The sequence below is a fragment of the Saccostrea echinata genome, unplaced genomic scaffold (assembly GCF_033153115.1).
Source record: "Saccostrea echinata isolate AGI-Se365-2 ecotype Australia unplaced genomic scaffold, CSIRO_AGI_Sech_v1 ptg000001l, whole genome shotgun sequence".
NCBI classification, from domain to species: Eukaryota; Metazoa; Mollusca; class Bivalvia; order Ostreida; family Ostreidae; genus Saccostrea; species Saccostrea echinata.
Window position 1 is genome coordinate 32518257 of NW_026889750.1, and position 21089 is coordinate 32539345.

Genomic DNA, 21089 nt, shown 5'->3' on the forward strand with positions numbered 1-21089 from the left:
AGTGTACCCTGTCTGAATCCTCGCTTGTTGCGTTGTACATTCAATCTAATTTACAGAAAATCTTTATTTGTTTTCTAGTCATCATCCTTTAATTCACCGACAATTTTTAAAATCATTTCATCTCATTTTCTCACAGTGAACAAACAAATCCATGATTGCCGTATACAAATTACTTTTATAATTGAAATTATACAATATACTTATAATGATTAGTGTTTATAACCTAGGTCACACTAATATTTCAAACGTATCCCAAAAATAATATGTTGCATTTACCATTTACATGTATATGTCATTTAGAGAGTGATATTGTAATCAGTGATGAATAACCCCCCCCCCCCCCCCCGACGAAAAACTAAAATTCTTATACCAGTATATTAAATATAGAAAATTATTTTTTAATGCATAATATAAATGGAGGAATGTTTTAACATAGATAGTCAACCTTAAATAGTTCTAAATATATGTTTAAGAAAGTTAAGACATACTTAAGTCACCTCTTCCGGCCGCCTAAGTTTTGCTAAGATTGTCAAATCTTAGCACGTTTCTAGTTACGGTCTTAAGTTTAAGACTGTACTTAAGTCCTACTTAAGCATGGTCTTAGACTTAAGTACCCTTTATGTTACGACCCCCTGATGTGTGTGAGATATCTTATTCCGTGCTTACCAATTAACACACACATCTAGATAATAGAAAAACAATTAGTTCGTTTTTTTTGCGACTATTGTCCATTGTTATTCATCTTGGTATTCAAAATATTATATTTAAAAAAAAAAAAAAAAAAAACACTATTCAGTTTGAATTTTAATAAGCTTTGCCTTAACCAAGATCAAGGTCAAATCCGATTAAAATGTTTGAAAAGTTCCATTTTGTTTCACCCATGTACTAAGTTAGAATCAGTTATAACAGTAATATGTTGACGGTGCGACCGGTAGGGCGAGCGCAGATACCTTTCAGTTTTAATTTAGATCGGGCTCGTCAAGCCGCACGTGATATTTGCTACGTCTAGACTCTGACGTCATATGACGTGTATGCTGCATTACCAAAACGGAGTCTGATCAGTGCTAATTTTAATCAAGAACGTTTAATCTACTATTTATCTGCTATATATCCATTAAATCAAGGTAATTTTATTTTTTGTTGAAATTTTTTTGCTACCGCGAGAACGTAATTTGCGTCGAGATGCAATTCGCTAAGCATTATGGGACCACAGGTAATTGCGGAAAAAAAAATCATTTGGATCAATGTGCAAAGTCCGAATTTTCTCTTCGCCCAGGCGTTGCTTTAAGAGCTCGCAGTGACGAGCGGCGCTTCGCGCCGCTCGCTGCGCTCGCTATAATCAGATAATGGGTCATTCTACAGTGTTCTAAACAAAGATTTAGATTTTTCCTTCATTTCCCAACTTCAACAGTTCAATGTTCTTGGCCAGATTAAGTCAATAAAAATCTTCGGACCCTATCTAAAACTACCCTATGATTTAGGTATAAGATCACATAAACACTGACAAAAGAGCTAAATACAAGTGTTATGTGGTTGACAGACTTTTTAACGGTTTAAAATCAACAGATTTCGTTTTCGAATTAGAAAGAAAGTAAATCGAAAAGAAAATTGTCACACCCGAAAAACGAAATGGAGAGAGGGGAAGATTTTCCTATGGAGAGCCAAATTGATCAGTTACATAGCACAATTTCAAATTCAATGAAAAACTGGAGAAGGGGGAAGGGATTACGGGCCCTTTTTAAAACCCCCTGAAACGCAGACGCGTGCATGTTTTCCTGACTGGGGGAGTTAAAAAAAAGGAAAAAATATTGATAGAAACTCCTACATTTGAAGAGTGGCAAAACTGTGGTGGTATCTTTTTTTGAAATGTTGTTATACTGTACGTCACACTCTAAACTGTGCATAACTATCTTATATCAATTTATTTTATTACCATGGAAATATTTCATTTTAAAATTTCTCAACGAATGGGGGTAAATATTTACCAGACACAGAAGAACTTTTCTTTCAAAAATATTGATGACGGGAAATAACAACTTCAACTATGTTAAAATATGTAAAATAAATAATTTTATAATTAATAAAATAGTTTGATTGTTTCAATTTCATTTCAACAATTTTCATTTTTTTTCTCCGAAATTTTGAGAAAAGAAGATTTACTTTATGATAGGTGTACTGGTGTAGATCGCTTTGGATACTTGAAAAAGCTTTTCCATAGCCAGGTTCGTAGAACACCGGGGGGGGGGGGGCAGAGGGGGCGCCCCCACTTTTTTTCTGAGTATAGTATTTTGCTATTGTAAAGTTTCCTTAAGATGCTGGTCCCCCCCCCCCCCTTCACTTTTTGATGTTGTAAGGTCGAACACTGACAAATTCCAGGATTTAAACAGTAAATAAGATAAGCTTTTTTTTCTTGCTTGTCAGATAATTTTGGGAAGTTGGCCCTCCACTTTTGGTCACTTTGTTAGTTAGTTTGTTGTTTGTTTATTTATTTATTTATTTATTTATTTATTTATTTATTTATTTATTTATTTATTTATTTATTTATTTATTTATATTTTTTGCTTGTTAGATAATTTTCGGAAGTCCCCCTCCCCCCACTTTTGGTCATTTTTTTTTTTTTTTGCATGTCAGATATTTTTGGGAAGTTGTCCCCCCCCCCAACTTTTGAAACCGTTGCTACGGGCCTGATAGCACATAGCAAAACCCACAAAGTTAGCATATAACACTGGCAATTTATCATAGCAAACTGTTAAAAATCCATACGTGTAAAATTTGACACCTTCAATTACAGGTTACATGTATAATAGGGAGCGAAACCACCCGAGGCGAAACAAATCAAAGCGAACATGTAATGTTGGGTTGAACCCACCCTTTATCCACAGAAAGAACTTTTCCCTTTGAGACTGAGAATTTGAATGTTGTCGGGATCGATATTTTAATATAGGTGGCGCTCAGAAGCTGCCATATTACGCATGATTTTCATTTTGCCGAAAGAAGATACTTTGCACCGGGATAAAAATCAACAAGTAACACGTAAATCGGGACAGTCCGTCCTTTAGGCAGATTTGGTGCAGTAAAAAATAAAGACAGCAAAATGGCCAGTGTCTCCTATCACATTGCTAACCTGCTGGAGAAGGTGAATGTAGATTCTATATCCTGCAAAGTTACATTACTAGGTGTTATTATGGAAAGAAAGAAAGAGAGGGAAAGCGGTGTTCACATAAATATTGTGAAATATAATACAAAATTATGCGCATACACTATAATATTGCATGTATCATGTATTCCAGTAGATATACATGTTCAACAGGTCCAGTCCAAAGACTATTTCTACCTACGTAGCTATGAATAGCTACGTAGGTATTAAAACCTACCCAAAGTAGCTATTTTTACCTACTTTTTGCATTACTTGCATTTTGTGGCCGTGTTTATTTTGCAACATTGCCAATACACGGAACGAATTCTATCGTTAAACCGGGTCCGTAGGACAATATCATTTTAACGATAGAACGTTCTATCTAGGCGCAACATGGTGAGTACCAAATTTCTTGATACAGTCACACTGGTGATGAATACAACGAAATTTTGGCCAAAAGATGATTACTTCTTAAATTAACAATTTTGCATAGTAATGAATGCAAAATTGTAAATTTACGAAGTAATCATTTTTTGGCAAAAATTTTGTCATATTCATCATCAGTGTGACTGCATCAAGAAATTTGGTACTCACCATGTTGCGCCGTTTGGCCACAAAATGCAAGTAATGCAAAAAGTAGGTAAAAATAGCTACTTTGGGTAGGTTTAAATACCTACCTAGCTATTAATAGCAACGTAGGTAGAAACAGTCTTTGGACTGGACCTGTTCAAAGAGGTAGCTTGTAGTTTTGACAATCTTAGGTATAAACCAAGACTCCTCTGACTCTAACTTTGAAGGCATAATAGTCACAAGGCTAGTGACTTCAAGTTATCTCTTGCCTTTTACTGAATTGTTTGTCCAGCAGCTTTTGACTGTTGGTTGAGTCATAGGTAACTGGTGGGTTCACCCCGATTACATGTTCGCTCTGAGTGGTTTCGCCCCAATTATACCTGTAACCTCTCATTAAAGTGTCAAATATTTGTATGTGGGGATTTTGGCAGTTTGCTATGACAAATCGCCAATGTTCTTTGCGCGTGTGCTATGTGAAAATTTTTTATTGTATCCAAAGCAATTTACACGGTACACCTAACGTTATTTTGATAATGTTGCTAATAAAGTAAAACATCTTCGTTCAAAATGTCAGAAAAAGATGGAGATTGTTGGAATAAAATTGAAACAATTAAGCTAAATTTATTTATTTTACATATTTAAAAATAGATGAGTTGTTATTTTCCCTTGTTCATGATTTTTGAAAGATAAGATTGTATCATCTGTTGTCCAAATCAAAAATAAGTATTTGGTATTGATCGGCAACTAATAATTGAATTTAATTAAAGTGCTCATTAATTATGTTAATCTAATCACTCACTGATCAAACGACTTTTGCTTAAATAAACATCAAGAACAATGTATGTTCGATGAAAACCACTCTGGGCGAATCCACTCAGGGCAAACATGGAAATGGCTGGAAACCACTCAGAGTGAACAGGTAATTGGGGCGAAACAACCCGGAATCGAGTCATGGAGTGACAAGAGTTGTAGGTGCTGGAGGGATTTTCCCATTTTGCTGGTGAATGTACAGAGGGCCACCTCAAAAATTTTTGAAAACAAAGATGCCAAATCCTGCATTTTGGCTGTATTTTAGGGCATAATTATGTCAATTTATTGCGTTTTATTGTGTGATCATTAAGGCTAGTGCAGTTGTATGAGGGTTGATCCAAAAGTTCATGGAATTTCTTTCTAAAATTTTATTGTGACATGATTAAAGCAAACAAAAGACATATCTACAAAATAGGGCCATTATGCAACAATACTGGAAAATTTCACCACATTCCAATTTTCTTTCTTAACATGGACAGCCTAAAATCCGGGGTAGACTTTGATGTAATGTAAAGTTAGGTATGTCACGTCATGATCTAGGAGCATCTCACCCACATGTTCAAATGGACATAGAAATTCTACAGAACACTGCATTCTTTTCTCCATTTCTGCCTTCAAGGAAAGCCTGGGTGCCCATTGAACACCCACTTTCTTCATATTACGATCATTTTTCAAAAAACACTCTGTCGTTCCATACGATGTTAGGATTTCATCCGTCTGTAAACTTTTCACATTTTCAACTTCTTCTCAAGAACCACTGGGCCAATTTAAACCAAACTTGGTACAAAGCATCCTTGGGTGAAGGGAAGTTTAAATTGTTAAAATGAAGGGCCAAGTCCACTTCAAAGGGGAGATAATCAAGAAAAGACAAAAATTGGGTGGGGTCATTAAAAATTCTTCTTCTCAAGAAACACTGGGTCAGAAAAGCTGAAACTTATGTGGAAGCATCCTGGGCTAGTGTAGATTCTAAATTGTTCAAATCATGACCCCGGGGATAGGGCGGGGCCACAATAAGGAATCCAAGTTTTACATTGAAATATGTAGTAAAAATCTTCTTCTCAAGAACCACTGGGCCAGAAAAGCTGAAACTTATGTGGAAGCATCCTGGGGTAATGTAGATTCTAAATTGTTCAAATCATGACCCCTGAGGGTAGGGAGGGGCCACAACAGGGAATCCAAGTTTTACATTGAAATATGTAGTAAAAATTAATCTTTAAAAATCTTTTTCTCAAGAACCACTGGGCCAGAAAGGCTGAAACTTATATGGAAGCATCCTGGGGTAGTGTAGATTCTAAATTGTTCAAATCATGACCCCCGGGGGTAGGGCGGGGCCACAACAGGGAATGCAAGTTTTACATTGAAATATGCAGAAAAAATTTTTAAAAATCTTCTTCTCAGGAACACTGGGCCAGCAAGGCTGAAACTTATGTGGAAGCATCCTGGGGTAGTTTAGATTCTAATTGTTCAAATCATGACCCTTGGGGGTAGGGCGTGGCCACAATAAGTACTGGAGGGATCAGGTGAAAAACAGCAAGGCCAAAATTACTCAGGTGAGCGTTGTGGCCCATGGGCCTCTTGTTAGTCTTTGTAATTGTTTATGTGAGTGTTTTGGTATATAAAGTATCAGTCACCCCATAGGGCAAGCTTGATGACTTTTTTATTAGTTGAGCCAAAATTTTCAGTTGTCCCGGGCTAGCGGGCTACTGTAAGTATCAAACCCTGTTTAACCCTACTTTTATATTGTGACATGTGCCAGGGATTCACAATATAAAAGTGGGAGTCAAAGTCAGAAGAATCTTGGATTATGTTAGATACTGTACCATAAGTCCCGTCTAAAGATTATACCTTTGTAGAAATCTGTAGCTACCTTAGTATTTAAACCTAACACTTTGTATATTTTAACCAATTTAAAATGATTATTAGAAAAGCAATTTTCAGTTGCATAAGAATGAGTTAAGCACTACGGTATACACTGTAGGATTAACTTTGTTTCTAAACTCAAATAGAAAATTTATTTAAGATTTATGAAGCAAAAATTTTGTTCCATTCTGTAGAGGATGCATGAAATGCACAATCCTGTACCTCTCTTTTTGAGACTTTACAACAGTTTGACTCAATTTTGAATATATTGTCGTTACCAATAGTTATGCACATACACTTTTAAAATAAAATTTGGTCTAGTGTCCTTTGCTTTTAAATACTGAGGTTTAACGACATACAGTCTTTGGACTGTCTGTTCTATACATGAATGTCATTGCACTGTTGGCATTTGGGAGCTGTCTGCACAAATATAGACTTTTCATATGCTTACTATATACCTTTTAAAATTTCTAATAATGATTTAGATATGACAAAAATTGATTGTGTACCTGTGACTGAAAGTGAGGTACAGAATATATGTTTTTGAAAAATTGAGTTCCTATGGTATTTTTGATGTCAATGAGATTTCTTTATATTGCATTTATAGTTTTCAATCTTGTAGATGACCTCCAATGACAAAGATTTTCGTTTTATGGCAACAAATGATTTGATGACAGAGCTGCAGAAAGATTCCATTAAACTGGACGATGACAGTGAGAGGAAGGTACAAAATAGAGAAAGATAGAAAGAAAAAACTGAAGACAGTAATTTATATTTGAAAAGTATAAAAAAAAATAATAATAATAAACTGGATTGTATATTGCAAAATATATACATTTGTGGTATCTCTCTATTATATAAACATGCAGAGAGCAAATATCTTCATACCTGTATGAAGTTTTTCGAAGGTTATAGGTCATTACGTGACCTAATCACACAGCGCAGTAATATCTACATAAAAAGACTTACTCCACTAAGCAATATAGCATGTTTTTCATGCATAAAAATGTACAAAATACGCAAGTAAAATAATAATCATTTTATTTACAATGTAAACGAGTATTTAATACAGTTCTTAATCGATTTTACATAGAGAATAGAAAACTACGTGTTATAAGTTTCATGTCTGAGCTGCATAGTCTCAACGTTTACCCTTATTTTTCTCGCAGACCTCTGAATGCTATAATTTTTTTTTCCATTAAACTTTACTCACAATAAATTTGTTGAAAAATATCAATGTAATGCAATCACGCCACACACTGCACTTTGGAAGTTCGGTAGGCACACCTCCATCATCGAGATTGTTGTGACGTTGTCTTAACAATGTAAGCTGTCGCCAGTGTCTCCATGTCAACATCATAAATTAATAAATATGCCTTACTGAAATCGTAGATTTTATGTTTTTGATCAAATTTGTACTTGATTTCAAGTTATCTGGTCCGGACAAGTGTCTCCATCCATCCCTTTCCGACCGAAATTCCTCCAACTTTTTAGTATCAAACATCGGACGTATTTCTTGTGTTTTTAACATCGAATATGGGTTCTCATGAATACAAAAATTCCCAGACACCAATATGCTCACTATAATAATTGATCACAAGAAGCCTTTCACAGAATATTCCCTTCGAAACAATCCTTTGCCAGATGAATTTGAAGCGTAACCGCTTTTCAAGCCGATTTACACCTAGCGTAATTTGTCAAAATCTACGACGTACAGTTAGGGCAATATTTATATTCGATTACATTCGATTGTCCGTCTCAAATGTATATATAAGTAATAAATAACAAGTTTAAAAACTTCAATGGGAATTGAAGTGGGTCGGTACGTGATCAAATCTTCTGAGAAGGCCTTCGGCCTTCACAGGATTTGATCACGTGACCGACCCACTTCAATTCCCATTGAAGTTTTTAAACTTGTTATTTATTTCTTAAGGAAAATTAGCTGGACATGATAGTAAAATGAAGGTTAGACCATAAAATACAGAAACAAAAGAAATGTTGTTTAAATCACATGCTAAGCTAAGCAAGAAAGAACTTTCCACAGTATTTTTTATCGTGTAGATGCTTGTATGTGTTTTATTAGTTAAAGAATTAAGCAGGCATTGTGGAACAAAACCCCATTCTTTGGAAGTTTGTATTTAACAAAATGGAAATTTCCATACCTACAGCATAATCCATGGAAAGGGAAATTAATCTTGATAGTTTCATTGAGAAGAAGAAGAAATATGTAAGGCCATATTATAGGATGAAAATCTAGAATTTTATCCACTATTGGCTTTGCTGAAAAATATACCCTACAAATATAGAAAGTAATTATACTAGAAAAAGGATTAACTCTAAAGGAACTTACACACTGTTACATGTAAGTTATTGTTTCACATTTTTACAAATACGAAAATCTGAAAATAGTTTTTTTTGTGTGAAATAAACAAATTTTTGTTTTCCTTAATTTTAATAATAAAGAAAAAATATGATTAATGAAAGCTACTGTTTGAAGTAGCCATTCAAAAATCCATGAAAAATTTAGTGTGTTTAGTAGTTTTTGAAGACAGGAATTATTCAGTACTTAAATATTCTTCTTTCAAGGTTGTTAGAATGTTACTAAAGTTATTGGAGGACAAAAACGGAGAAGTTCAGAACCTGGCTGTAAAATGGTAAATAGACAGAAATTCCGTAATATAAAGAATTCAAGAAATATTAGATATATTTTCAGTTGAAAACACAGTTTTATTGGATTTTTTTTTTTTTTTTTTTTTTTTTTTTAAATTGTGAATGTTAATTTTTCCTTTGATTATTAGAAGTACATAGCAAAAAATGAAATAATGTGCATTGATACATGTATAGTGTATTTTAGTAGAATTCAATTATGTTCCTTTATTCAGTCTTGGTCCATTGGTGAACAAAGTGAAGGAGTTCCAGGTGGAGACAATTGTGGACACACTGTGTAGTAACATGATTTCTGACAAAGAACAACTCAGAGACATTTCCAGTATTGGTCAGTAATTGTCGCAGGGTTTGACATTAACTTTTTTGAGTACTAGACCAGTTGGGCTACTTTCCATTATTTAGTAACTTATTGGTATTTATACCAAACGAAACTTAAAGAAACTAGCCTCTTTATATCACAATTTGTCTAGAACAGATGCGGCTAAAAATAGCAATTGTGTTGTGGGAAATTTTCCTTTACATAGCAATAGCTGGGTGTTTACAATTGACAAAGAAAATAAGACAAAATCAGTTTTTAGAATAGTTATGTGAAAGACTAAAATAGGGGTTTACATGTAAATTATCCACATGACCAGTTAGCCTAGTTTGCATACATTTTATATGACTGGACCACTCATTTACTAGACTGGCTCAGACAGAAGTGCCTTAGAGTCCATCCCTTTGAATTCTTATATGTGTTTGTTACTCTTGTCATGGTTTTGTTTACATTTTGTATTGGAAAGTTGAGAGTTATCAGTGATTAGATTTCTTCCTCCTCTAGGTTTGAAGACTGTGATTAGTGAGTTACCCCCATCTTCCACTGCTCTGGCAGCCAGTATCTGTAAGAAAATCACAGGGCGACTAACCAGTGCTATAGCAAAGGTAAGTTTGACAAGTGCCAAAGGTAAGATGTGCTATAGGTAAGTATATATGCTACAGGTACATGTAAGCAAATGCTGAAGGTATGGCATGATACAGGCAAGTATGTGCATAAAGGTAAGGCATGGTACAGGTAAGTATGTGCTTAAAGTTAAGGCATGGTACAGGTAAGTACATACTGAAGGTAAGGCATGGTACAGGTAAGTATCAGTACATACTAAAGGTAAGGCATGGTACAGGTAAGTATCGGTACATACTAAAAGTAAGGCATGGTACAGGTAAGTGCATACTAAAGGTAAGGCATGGTACAGGTAAGTATATACTAAAGGTAAGGCATGGTACAGATAAGTTTATTAAGATTAGGTGTGCAACGATACACTAACCCCACGATACGATACATATCACGGTATTCAGTTTACGATACGATACGTATCACGATACATAAAAGGTTAAAAAGTCTTTCAAGTTTGTCATCATATTTGTTTTTTAACTTGACAGGGTTATATAAAATGATCATATTTTTAATAATAATTTAAAGAACATTTTGTTAACTTGAGTTGGATTGTTAGGTAGATCTTTGAGTTTTGAGAATATTCTAAACCAATGATGAACATTTACAGGGATTCAGGGAACTATGGGGACCTTTCCTAATAATCTTCCTTTTAAATTGGAATGATAAAGAAAGCATTCATTCTTTTATTCCTTTTATTTACATAGAAAACCAGTTGTCATATTTCCCGTGTTAACACGTTTTAGTCAACAAGACAGTGAATTTTCATCGAAATACACACGTGATGAAATATCGTGTGTTACCAAAGAATACGTTTAGATCTAAAGGGTTTATCATTTGTCTTAACATCTATAACTTATAATCACATTAAGTCCTTCTCCATGTTAAATCTGAGGTCTGTAAGATGCTGGAGATGAGTTTAACTTCCCTTAATGCTTTATTGGTGACCTCACGTTTTGCACGGAAGCCATTTTGATATTGTAAAAAAGGAAACAAAACGGACGATTCGGATAATTCTGGAGGGATTGAACCGAACCGCCGATATCAGTTTTAGTGTATCGTGAATTGAACCGTGGAAAAATATACCACGATATACCGTCAAACGGTATATCGTTGCACCCTTAATTAAGATACATAATACATAAGATACATAAGGTTTGCATACATACTAAAGGTAAGGCATGGTACAGATAAGTACATACTAAAGGTAAGGTATGGTACAGGTAAGTACATAATAAAGGTAAGACTTGCTACATGTAAGTACATACTAAAGTTAAGACTTGCTACCTGTAAGTACATACTAAAGGTAAGACCTGCTACAGGTAAGTAAATACTAAAGACAAGATGTTCTTTGGTTCATAAATTATTGATATGATACATTTTAGATACCTGTTAGTTTTTATTTATTTCTCCATATCTGTAGTAACATGCCAGGCTTATTCTTTTGTAGCAAGAGGATGTTTCTGTTCAGTTGGAAGCTTTGGATATTCTTGGAGATCTTCTCAGCAGATTTGGAGGTATTGCTAAATTCTGAAAAAGATATAAGTACTAGATATGTAAACTATGGAGTATTTATAGTCATGATAATTCTTAAGAGGTCTTGATATTTAGCTCACCTCAATGAAATTGGAGGGAGCTTATGTGATACCCCTGGCGTCAGCATCCCAGGTTTAAGTTTTTGGTGCAGTTTTCTTTTTAGGTACTTCTATGCCCCACATTAATCAGAGACGCATGAAAGATGCTTCTAGTATGTGTCATTGTACCAGTCAAGGTTTCATATGCTGAAATTTAGCTAAAGAATGACCAGGTTAATGTTTTTGGAGCAGGTTAAAATTTTTGGAGCAGGTTCATTCTAAAGTAACTTTAAGCCCTATTTTGACCAATTTTGCATGGATGATACATCTAAGGATGCACACTTCCAGACTTGCTTCGGATGCTGGATCTGACCTACATTTTCTGGATGAGTGACTGGGTTAATGATTTTGGAGCAGGTTCATTCTAAAGTAATTATAAGCCCTATGTTGACCAAACTTGCATGGATGATACATCTAAGGATGCACTCTACTTGACTTGTTTTGGATGCTGGATCTGACCAACTTTTTCTGGATGAGTGACCAGGTTCAAGTTTTTGGAGCAGGTTCATTCTAAAGTAACTACAAGTCCTATGTTGACCAAACTTGCATGGATGATACATGTAAGGATGCACACTATCAGGCTTGCTTCGGATGCTGGATTTGACCTACATTTTCCTGATGAGTGACCAGTTAATCTTTTTGGAGCAGTTTCATTCGAAAGTAACTATTTGTCATTACTTGACCAAACTTGCATGGATGATACATCTAAGGATGCAAACTATTGGACTTGCTTCAGATGCTGGATTTGACCTACATTTTCCAAATGAGTGACCTGGTTTAAGTTTTTGTTATGTCCATTACCAAGAAACTATAAGAAGACCTATCTGAACCAAATTGCATGGATGATGCATCTAGGGATGAACACTATCAAACTTACTTCAGATGCTGGATTTGAATCACATTTTATGGATTAGTGACTAGTTTGAAGTTTTTGGATAAGTTCATTTCCAAGTAACTGCAAGCCCCATTGGATCAAAATTGCATAAATGTTGCATCTTGGGATGTACACTACTACATTATTAATTTAGTGTGGGACTTTGCCTTACTTAAAGACAACATTCGTTGAGGTGAGCTCTATAATCTCTGATTATCTATGTTTAAGAAGTAAAGATACTCATGAAATATGATTTACACTGAGAGGGAGAGAGCATTTACAAGCTTCTGGAAACTTTTTCTTTACATAGGCCTGTTGATCAGTTTTCATCCTAGCATCATGCAGTCTTTACTGCCACAATTGGCCAGTCCAAGATTGGCAGTAAGAAAAAGAGCCATTATTGCCATTGGTAAGTTATTGTTTACAAAATTTGACGGTAGTCTAAATTCATCCATTCAAAATCATCGAAAAACCTCTCTTTGTACATAGACATAGTTATATTTTGATAAGTGTAAAGATTTCATTTATCCTGTTACAGGTTATTTGGTGATGAGCTGTAATTACACATTGTTTAATGAGCTGATTGAGTTTCTCTTGAGTGAGCTGATCAAGAACTCTTCTACATCAACCACTAGGACTTACATACAGTGTGTTGGAGCTATCAGGTATGTCAACCACTAGAACTTACATGTATATACAGTGTGTTGGAGTTATCAGGTACTTCAACCACTAGGTCTTATATACAGTGTGTTGGAGATATCAGGTATGTCAACCACTAGGACTTATATACAGTGTGTTGGAGATATTAGGTATGTCAACCACTAGAACTTACATGTATATACAGTGTGTTGGAGATATCAGGTATGTCAACCACTAGGACTTATATACAGTGTGTTGGAGATATCAGGTATGTCAACCACTAGGACTTATATACAGTGTGTTGGAGATATCAGGTATGTCAACCACTAGGACTTATATACAGTGTGTTGGAGATATTAGGTATGTCAACCACTAGAACTTACATGTATATACAGTGTGTTGGAGATATCAGGTATGTCAACCACTAGGACTTGTATACAGTGTGTTGGAGATATCAGGTATGTCAACCACTAGAACTTATATACAGTGTATTGGAAATAGCAGGTGAGACAAGGCTTTTGCTGAAAGCTACTGATTTGGTGAATTAAGACTTTGTATACCCCCCGCAAACGAAGTTTAGGGGGGGTATATTGGAATCACCATGTCCGTCTGTCTGTAGACGAGATTTTGTCCAGAGCGTTTCTTGGAAACTATTGCTTAGATTTGTCTGGAAATTTGTACACTTATTATTCACCATATGAAGGTGTGCACCTGGTATTTTCATCATGATTGAATAATTTTTATGCATTTTACAGGTGTTTTTTTCATTTTTATTATGTGGTTTTGTCCTGACCTTTTCTCAAAGACTATTTCATAGAATTGTATGAAAATTTGTACATTCATTATTTACCATATGAAGATTAGCTGCAATAATGTAGCCCTCTCCGATTTTTTTTTTTTTTTTTTTTTTTGGGAGAGGACTACAACTCCTTAGGATCTCCGTAATGGTGCAAGTGCGGGAGTGATTCACTACCGCACAGATTTCGGCTCAAATTATCAGTAAGTGGGTATTTTTTTAACATATCTTACCTGAACTCATAAAATGTAGTTATGCAAGACATGAATCGATCCAAAAATATACAGAACAATACGTATATCGGTTATTTTTGAGTATGTCAACATCACAACTTGAATTTATCCGCCATGTTTACTGACCTTGATCGATTTTATTTTGGGACAACCAATGAGAATTCGGGATCTAGGGGCAGGGATCTGTTTAGGATTTCCCTTATTTTAAGAATAAATATCACTGTTTATGAAAAAAATGTCACATGGAATGCTTTTATTTATCGATGTTTAGTGATATCATACAACACAAACATTTATCAACACCGACATTTACTTTATCAAGTGATTCTAAATTTCAAGCGCAAGTCTCAGTACTTCACCAAGAACTGTCATGGCTGCTGAGGAGAACGACTGATAAACACGCAGATTTATTTTACTTGGTTTTCGCGTATAAAGGGCTATGTTGTTGACAGTGATTAAAAAATTTCCGTCTAATTGGAAGTAAGTTGAATGCAAAAACAATTTATTTTGCCTACAGTCGTCTGTATCTAAAAAATGTATTTGCACCATTACGGAGATGCAGTGGAATTGTAGCCCTCTCCTGAAAATATCAGATTAAAAAAAATCGGAGAGGGCTACATTATTGCAGCTATATGAAGATGTGCACCTGGTATTTTCAACATTATTTGATAATTTTTCCGCATTTTAGTTGTTTTTTTTTATTTTTTTTTATTTTTATTGACTTAGTCATTTTGGGTTTATTTCTAAGGTTTGAGACATAGAATCAAGAACATCTGTACAAAAATGTGAACTACAGCTTAAAACTATTCATTAAAACAAAAAAAAAAAAATCACCAAGTATTAAAAACAATTTTTACATTACACAGCAGATAGTGTAAATCCATTTGTCCCTTGGGAGTAATGAATGGACATCATCCAGTTAGAGATAAATTAATGAGTTCAGTGTGGGAAGTTGTTAGGGCATCTCTGATCAAGCAAATTATCTATATCTCCTGGGAATTTAAAGATCTCTGTTCTTAAATTCTCTTGATTGTAATCTATTGTCTGTCATAGTACATAGTTACTGGATTACCAGCATTTTTAAAATGAATTTGATATAAAGTTATCAAAATTAATTTGATTTTGTAATTAATTGATTTTTTTTCAACAATCAGTTTGCAGAGTGTCGTGTGTCAAAAAGATGACAGATAGAACTTTGCAATTTATTTTTTCAATGTATTAGAAAAACAATGTAATTACAATGTATTGGTATTGATGTTTTATTAGGTTGTTCCTTGGTTTCATTCATTAAAAAAAAGATAATGAGCAATTATTTTTTCACTCTAAATGTTCATAAGAAAATTGTGAACACCTCTTTGATCCATAAAATATTAGTGATTTGGCACCTCTGAAAAACCCAGCGGGGGGTATTTGTCCCTTTTGGACAGTTCTAGTTTTAAGACTGATAAATTTGATACTAGTAAATCATTGTAGATTGTAATGAAATGTGTAATACCACAGCTTAAGAGCAGATTAATGAGAAAGTGTTTTTTTTTTGCCTAGTCGACAGGCAGGACATCGTTTTGGGGAGCACTTGGAGAAGATGGTTCCTCCCATAGTGAAATTTTGTAAGGAGGAGGATGATGAACTACGGGAATACTGTCTGCAGGCATTTGAGTCATTTGTAAGAAGATGTCCCAAAGAAATCTCTCCATTTGTTCAAGAGGTAATATTTTCTCTTAGGATTCTGTTGAATAATTCAAAGATTCCCCCATGAACTACCATTGATGAGCAGAATGCTTTTCTTAAAGCACTGTGCAATTACAATATCATGAACAAGTGACCTACCCTTCCTCTAAGCTGACAGAATTATGATGTTACATTAATTTAGTTACTTAATACACACTCAAAACATTCCAGGCTTATCTAAAGGAATAAACGTTCATCATTAATTATTTAAAATTTACAAATACACCCTCATGAGCTTTTTAAAAATGAAAGGCATTCTTAAGTGAAAATTCATAAAACACATTCCCATGAATTTGGAGTTTAGAGAATGTCATTGGTGAAACAATTATGCTCAAGGCACAATTTGTACAGTAAAACTCAGTTATAGGAAGTCCTTGGAACCCTGGAATTTACTTCACTATATCCATAATTCATTTTATCCATATAACAAATTCATTTTATGTACAGCCAGTGCAAAATACATGTACTTCCTTGAAGAATTTGTATAACTACCAAATATGTTCAGGGAATTTTTAAATACAAAACTTACCTGGAAAATTGAAAATTTCTGCCTTAAATTTCATTATAAATGCTTGCTAAAATTAGTTTCAGTTCAATAATTTTGATTTGGAGATCTTACAAAATTAGTTAGAAAAGACTTATTTGTATTTCATTATTTTCAACCTCTACATGACACAAAATCTATTTGCTGCATCTGTAAACTCATTATATCAGAGTTTTGTTATAATAGTAAAATTGTGCAAAGACTTGTTCAGAATTTTGCTGGGAATTAAAAAAAAAAAACATCCATAAGGCCGTCTTCAAAAAATTGTGAGTTTGCCCTCTCCCGACCAACTGACTGAAAATGGCATGACTCAAAACTTTTTATGACCTCCAGAAAACATTATTTTTTTTGAAATTCATCCGGAAGTTTTCTCATCCCATTTAGAACTATTTTACCTTCACATTTGCAATTAATTGAATATTGCAGCCCACGATAGTTTTGCTTTCTCTGCCTTTTCCATACCATTATACTGAAACTGTCTTCCAGCCACCTCTTGAGAATTGAATACCCCAATTTTAACTTTTGTAATTTATTGAGAAATCACATCATAATAATACACCACACACAATGTTGGATGGAAATGGCCACAAATTTTGTAGGAGTCAAGGGAGACAACTAGGATACCATTAACAAATGGGCAAACTAGTGGCCTCACTTAGATGCGAGTGACATGGAACCCCATGCCCGACATGCATGGTGGCTAGGCACACAAACTGCACAGCTTTTACACCCTGCCTTGGGATAGATTGTAGATAACCTGCTTATTAACCTGCTTTTTGTTCACACTTGAGCGGGATGTAAAAGAGGAAGAGGAAGTTGCTATACTAGTTAACTCATCCTGATGCTGACTTTCCTAGAACTTATAGTTAGCTTTTACCAAGTTGTGTCCAATTATTAAATGGTATTCACTCAATTAAATAAGATTATCTCATATTCATTTCAATAATCTATATTATATTTGAATAAAAAATAATTTACCCTTACCTACCTATCCAATTTTTTTATCCTGAGTCGGGGGAGAGCAAAGAAACATTTCTTTAAAGATGGCCTAACTTTGCTTTATTTCTGTTCATACTAAATGAGATTTACTGTTTAGTCATTGTGAACTAAAGCACATTTTAAAAATGTATTTCAGTAAGGAGATACTATTGCATAAAATGGTATGTTTTTGTGTACAGATAATCAAGATCTGCTTGAAATATATTTGCCATGATCCAAACTACAACTATGATGATGATGATGATGATGCCATGGAAACGGAAGGCGATGATGAGGAAGAAGAGTAATTTTTTATTTACAGTTTATCGTTATTGTTTTTCAGAAAAGTTATTTAATATTTCTTAATTGGTGTTAAAAATGAAGAAGATACTAATATTTTGATCAGTTTGATTTAGACTTAATGGTTTAAATTTTTGATAATACAGAAAAACTTGTCTAATCCGGACACCTCTGGTACCAAAGAAATTGGCCGGACTAGGCAACATTCCGGATTAGACAACATTTAAAACAATTGAATTTACAGCAAGGGACTTAAAGTTACACCATATTAGACAAGATTTCGGATTATACAACATCCGGATTAGACAAGTTTCACTGTAATGAAGATGATTTTTAGGGAGGAAGATGAAGAATACAGTGATGATGATGACATGAGCTGGAAGGTTAGACGAGCTGCTGCCAAATGTCTGGACGCAGTGATTGGAACTCGACATGAGATGCTGATGGAGTTTTACAAGACTGTGTCTCCAGCACTAATAGCAAGGTTTAAAGGTCAGCAGGAAAAAAATTTGCCATCATGTGACAAAGACATTAAATGTAAAAAAAAAAAAAATAGTGAAGTAGATCTGTATAATTTTTATGGCAACAGCTATGTGTATTGGTATATGTACATGTAGACAGAAAATGGTGTAAAAGAAAATTATGACACTTTTATTTATAAATGCTGTATTTGATGTTGGCAGTTTCATCTAGGATATTTTAAAGCAAATGTTCAAAAAGAACAGAATCCAAATAAAATAAAGGAAAATTAAAGAAATATTATTACTGGTGCTGGTGTGCAGATACATTCATAATGATAATTATGAAAAAATGATTGATGGGCTGCCTATCAAAACCAAGACATAAACAAAAATAATTATGATTGCCCTTGCATCAGGGGTTTTGCCATTCAGACAGCATGCCCATGTAATGAACTCCTAGAGATGTTAGCATTTTAAATTATTTTGTAGTGTTTTGTTTGCTTATTTTCAGAGAGAGAAGAGAATGTGAAGGCGGACATATTCCACGCCTTTGTGACTTTACTGAGACAAACACGACCGTCAATCACAGCTGATCCTGATGCAATGGAACAAGATGGAGGGTACTATCATAACTTGTACTGTTCAAAATTGGTTCATATTTCACAAGTATTTGAGGCTTCTACCTTGATAAGGATTATTTGATTCAGATCAGTTTCAAAGGATACCTATAGTTAAACTATACCTGTGTCTAAGAATTTCAATAACTGTCTTGTGTTATATATTTTAAAGAAATATTGTAGTATACTATACAGGTACTTTGTTGCAAATACTTAGCTTATTGATCTTTGATCTTTGACAGACCAGTGTCTATGCTACAGACTCAAATACCTGATATCATAAAGGCAATTCACAAACAGCTGAGAGAGAAGAGTGTCAAGACGAGGCAAGGCTGCTTCAGCCTGCTAACGGAACTTGTACTGGTTCTCCCAGGGGCACTGGCCAAACACTTTGATCAACTTGTGCCTGGCATAATATACTCACTTGGGTATGATAAGTTACATTATTTAGACAATATTATGCTGTGTCAAAGATAAATAGGGTATGAAATTTTACACAGAAAATGAATGCCTGAAACCCTTTATGCACTATGAAGGATTTATGGTCAAATTTAAGTTTGTGGTGAAGGTATTTCAGAACTGTGTCTTGTTTTTCTTTCAGGGACAAGAATTCCAGTTCTAACATGAAGATAGACACCCTTTCTTTCCTAAACACTATTTTGATTCATCACCAGCCTTCAGTTTTTCTCCCTCACATTAGAATTCTTGTACCGGTAAGATACTTTAAGGAATATGTACATGTAATTGTAAATATTTGTGACTTATACAATCTTTTGATTTTACAGTTTGAAAAAACTGTGATTTTCTAAACTCATAGTTTCTTAGATCTTAATACTTTTTACAGCATTTTCTATTCGTTTCATAAAATAAAAACATAAAACACTGTCTTGCACAAGAATTGTTAATAGAAATGCTGTAAAAACAGAAATATTCATTAGGGACTAAATTTTGTGAATTTTGTTGATACATTTAGTCCCTTTCAAAATTTTTCAATGATTTTAAAATATGTAATATCATTATTTTTGAAACAATGAAACTAAGTCTTCATGAAATCATATACATGTAGATCACAAATCAAAGAAATTTTATCCTTCGAAAAATTCCTGCTTCAAAAATGATGTTGATGACTAAGGGGGAAATATACTGATTACAGAAATTAATTTTAAAGATGCATAAAAAAACTCTTTTTTTTTTCCTTTCCGCTTCATAACACAGGAATTAGTATATTTTTTCTTTTTCTTTAGCCCATTGTCCATGCTGTATCAGATCCCTTCTACAAAATCACTTCAGAAGCCCTCCTTGTGACACAACAACTAGTCAAAGTGATTAGACCTCTGGGTAAGATGCAGTGTACAGAATATGTATTATTGTGTCAGTAAAGCCTAGAGATGCTTGGTAACAAAGTTGTTTAGATAGTGGTGCACATTTTCAATTTTAACATGTATTAAATGTCATTCAAAAGGCTTCAACAAAAAGTCTAACACTGAAAAAGGAAAAAAATTTTATCCTTGCCAATATAATGATAAAATGACAGAAATTTTGTGATAAAGGATGGATTTTGAAGATTTTCAATGAATTTGAGGATGTAAAATGAGTATCATTGTAGAAGAAATTTCAAATAGTTTGAACATATCCTAAAAAAAAGACTGAATATTGTTATTACAGAGAACCCTGTCCAATTTAACCACAAGCCCTTTGTTCCGGAGCTGTACCAGTGTACATTAAAACGACTAAGGGCAGCGGACATAGACCAGGAGGTGAAGGAGAGAGCAATCTCATGCATGTAGGTGACAAGTCAGGAAATCATTTAGGGAAAAGTCTTTCTTTGTTTCATATGTTATATTTTCCCAAATGTTCAAATGGAACAATGGCACATGTTGCCAAATAGAGGACAAGAGTTGAATTGTCCTGACATTTTTGCACTTTTGTTTTGAGGGCTTGTACAATTCATTTACTTCTAGTAAAATGACAGTTTTCCTAGGAAATACTGTAAACATATTACATTTGGCAGTGTATTCTATTTAGTGTCTTTCGCGGAAGGTAGCCTCTGCTAAATCAAGTACATCGCTAAATGTCTTGTGTGTGTGTGTGAGGGGGTGTGTGTGTGTGTATATATATATATATATATATATATGTATAATCTTACACATTTCAGAAAGTGGCTAAATCAAATCTAGCTAACTTGTTGTAGAATCAATTTCTGCTTAATATCGTTCACACTAAATATAATGCATTTGCAGTATTACCCAAAGAATTAAAAAGAAGCTTCCAAGCACAGTCAGAATGCAAAATCTGTAAAAGAGGATGATAATTA

General features: G+C 34.1%; 1 protein-coding gene across 1 annotated transcript in view; it reads left to right on the forward strand.

Moving 5' to 3' along the window:
* Positions 1-2949: 2949 nt before the first annotated feature.
* LOC133190073 (cullin-associated NEDD8-dissociated protein 1-like) overlaps positions 2950-21089 on the forward strand; it is a 30935-nt gene continuing 12795 nt past the window's right edge. The window contains exons 1-16 of the mRNA XM_061325549.1: positions 2950-3136; positions 6999-7100; positions 8963-9030; positions 9259-9371; positions 9864-9964; positions 11422-11488; positions 12790-12888; positions 13018-13144; positions 15690-15852; positions 17598-17701; positions 18035-18189; positions 18670-18778; positions 19018-19203; positions 19377-19488; positions 20020-20113; positions 20441-20558. Of these exons, the coding sequence (XP_061181533.1) occupies positions 3095-3136; positions 6999-7100; positions 8963-9030; positions 9259-9371; positions 9864-9964; positions 11422-11488; positions 12790-12888; positions 13018-13144; positions 15690-15852; positions 17598-17701; positions 18035-18189; positions 18670-18778; positions 19018-19203; positions 19377-19488; positions 20020-20113; positions 20441-20558 (1760 nt within the window). The 5' untranslated portion in view covers positions 2950-3094. The remainder of the gene's footprint in view (positions 3137-6998; positions 7101-8962; positions 9031-9258; positions 9372-9863; positions 9965-11421; positions 11489-12789; positions 12889-13017; positions 13145-15689; positions 15853-17597; positions 17702-18034; positions 18190-18669; positions 18779-19017; positions 19204-19376; positions 19489-20019; positions 20114-20440; positions 20559-21089) is intronic.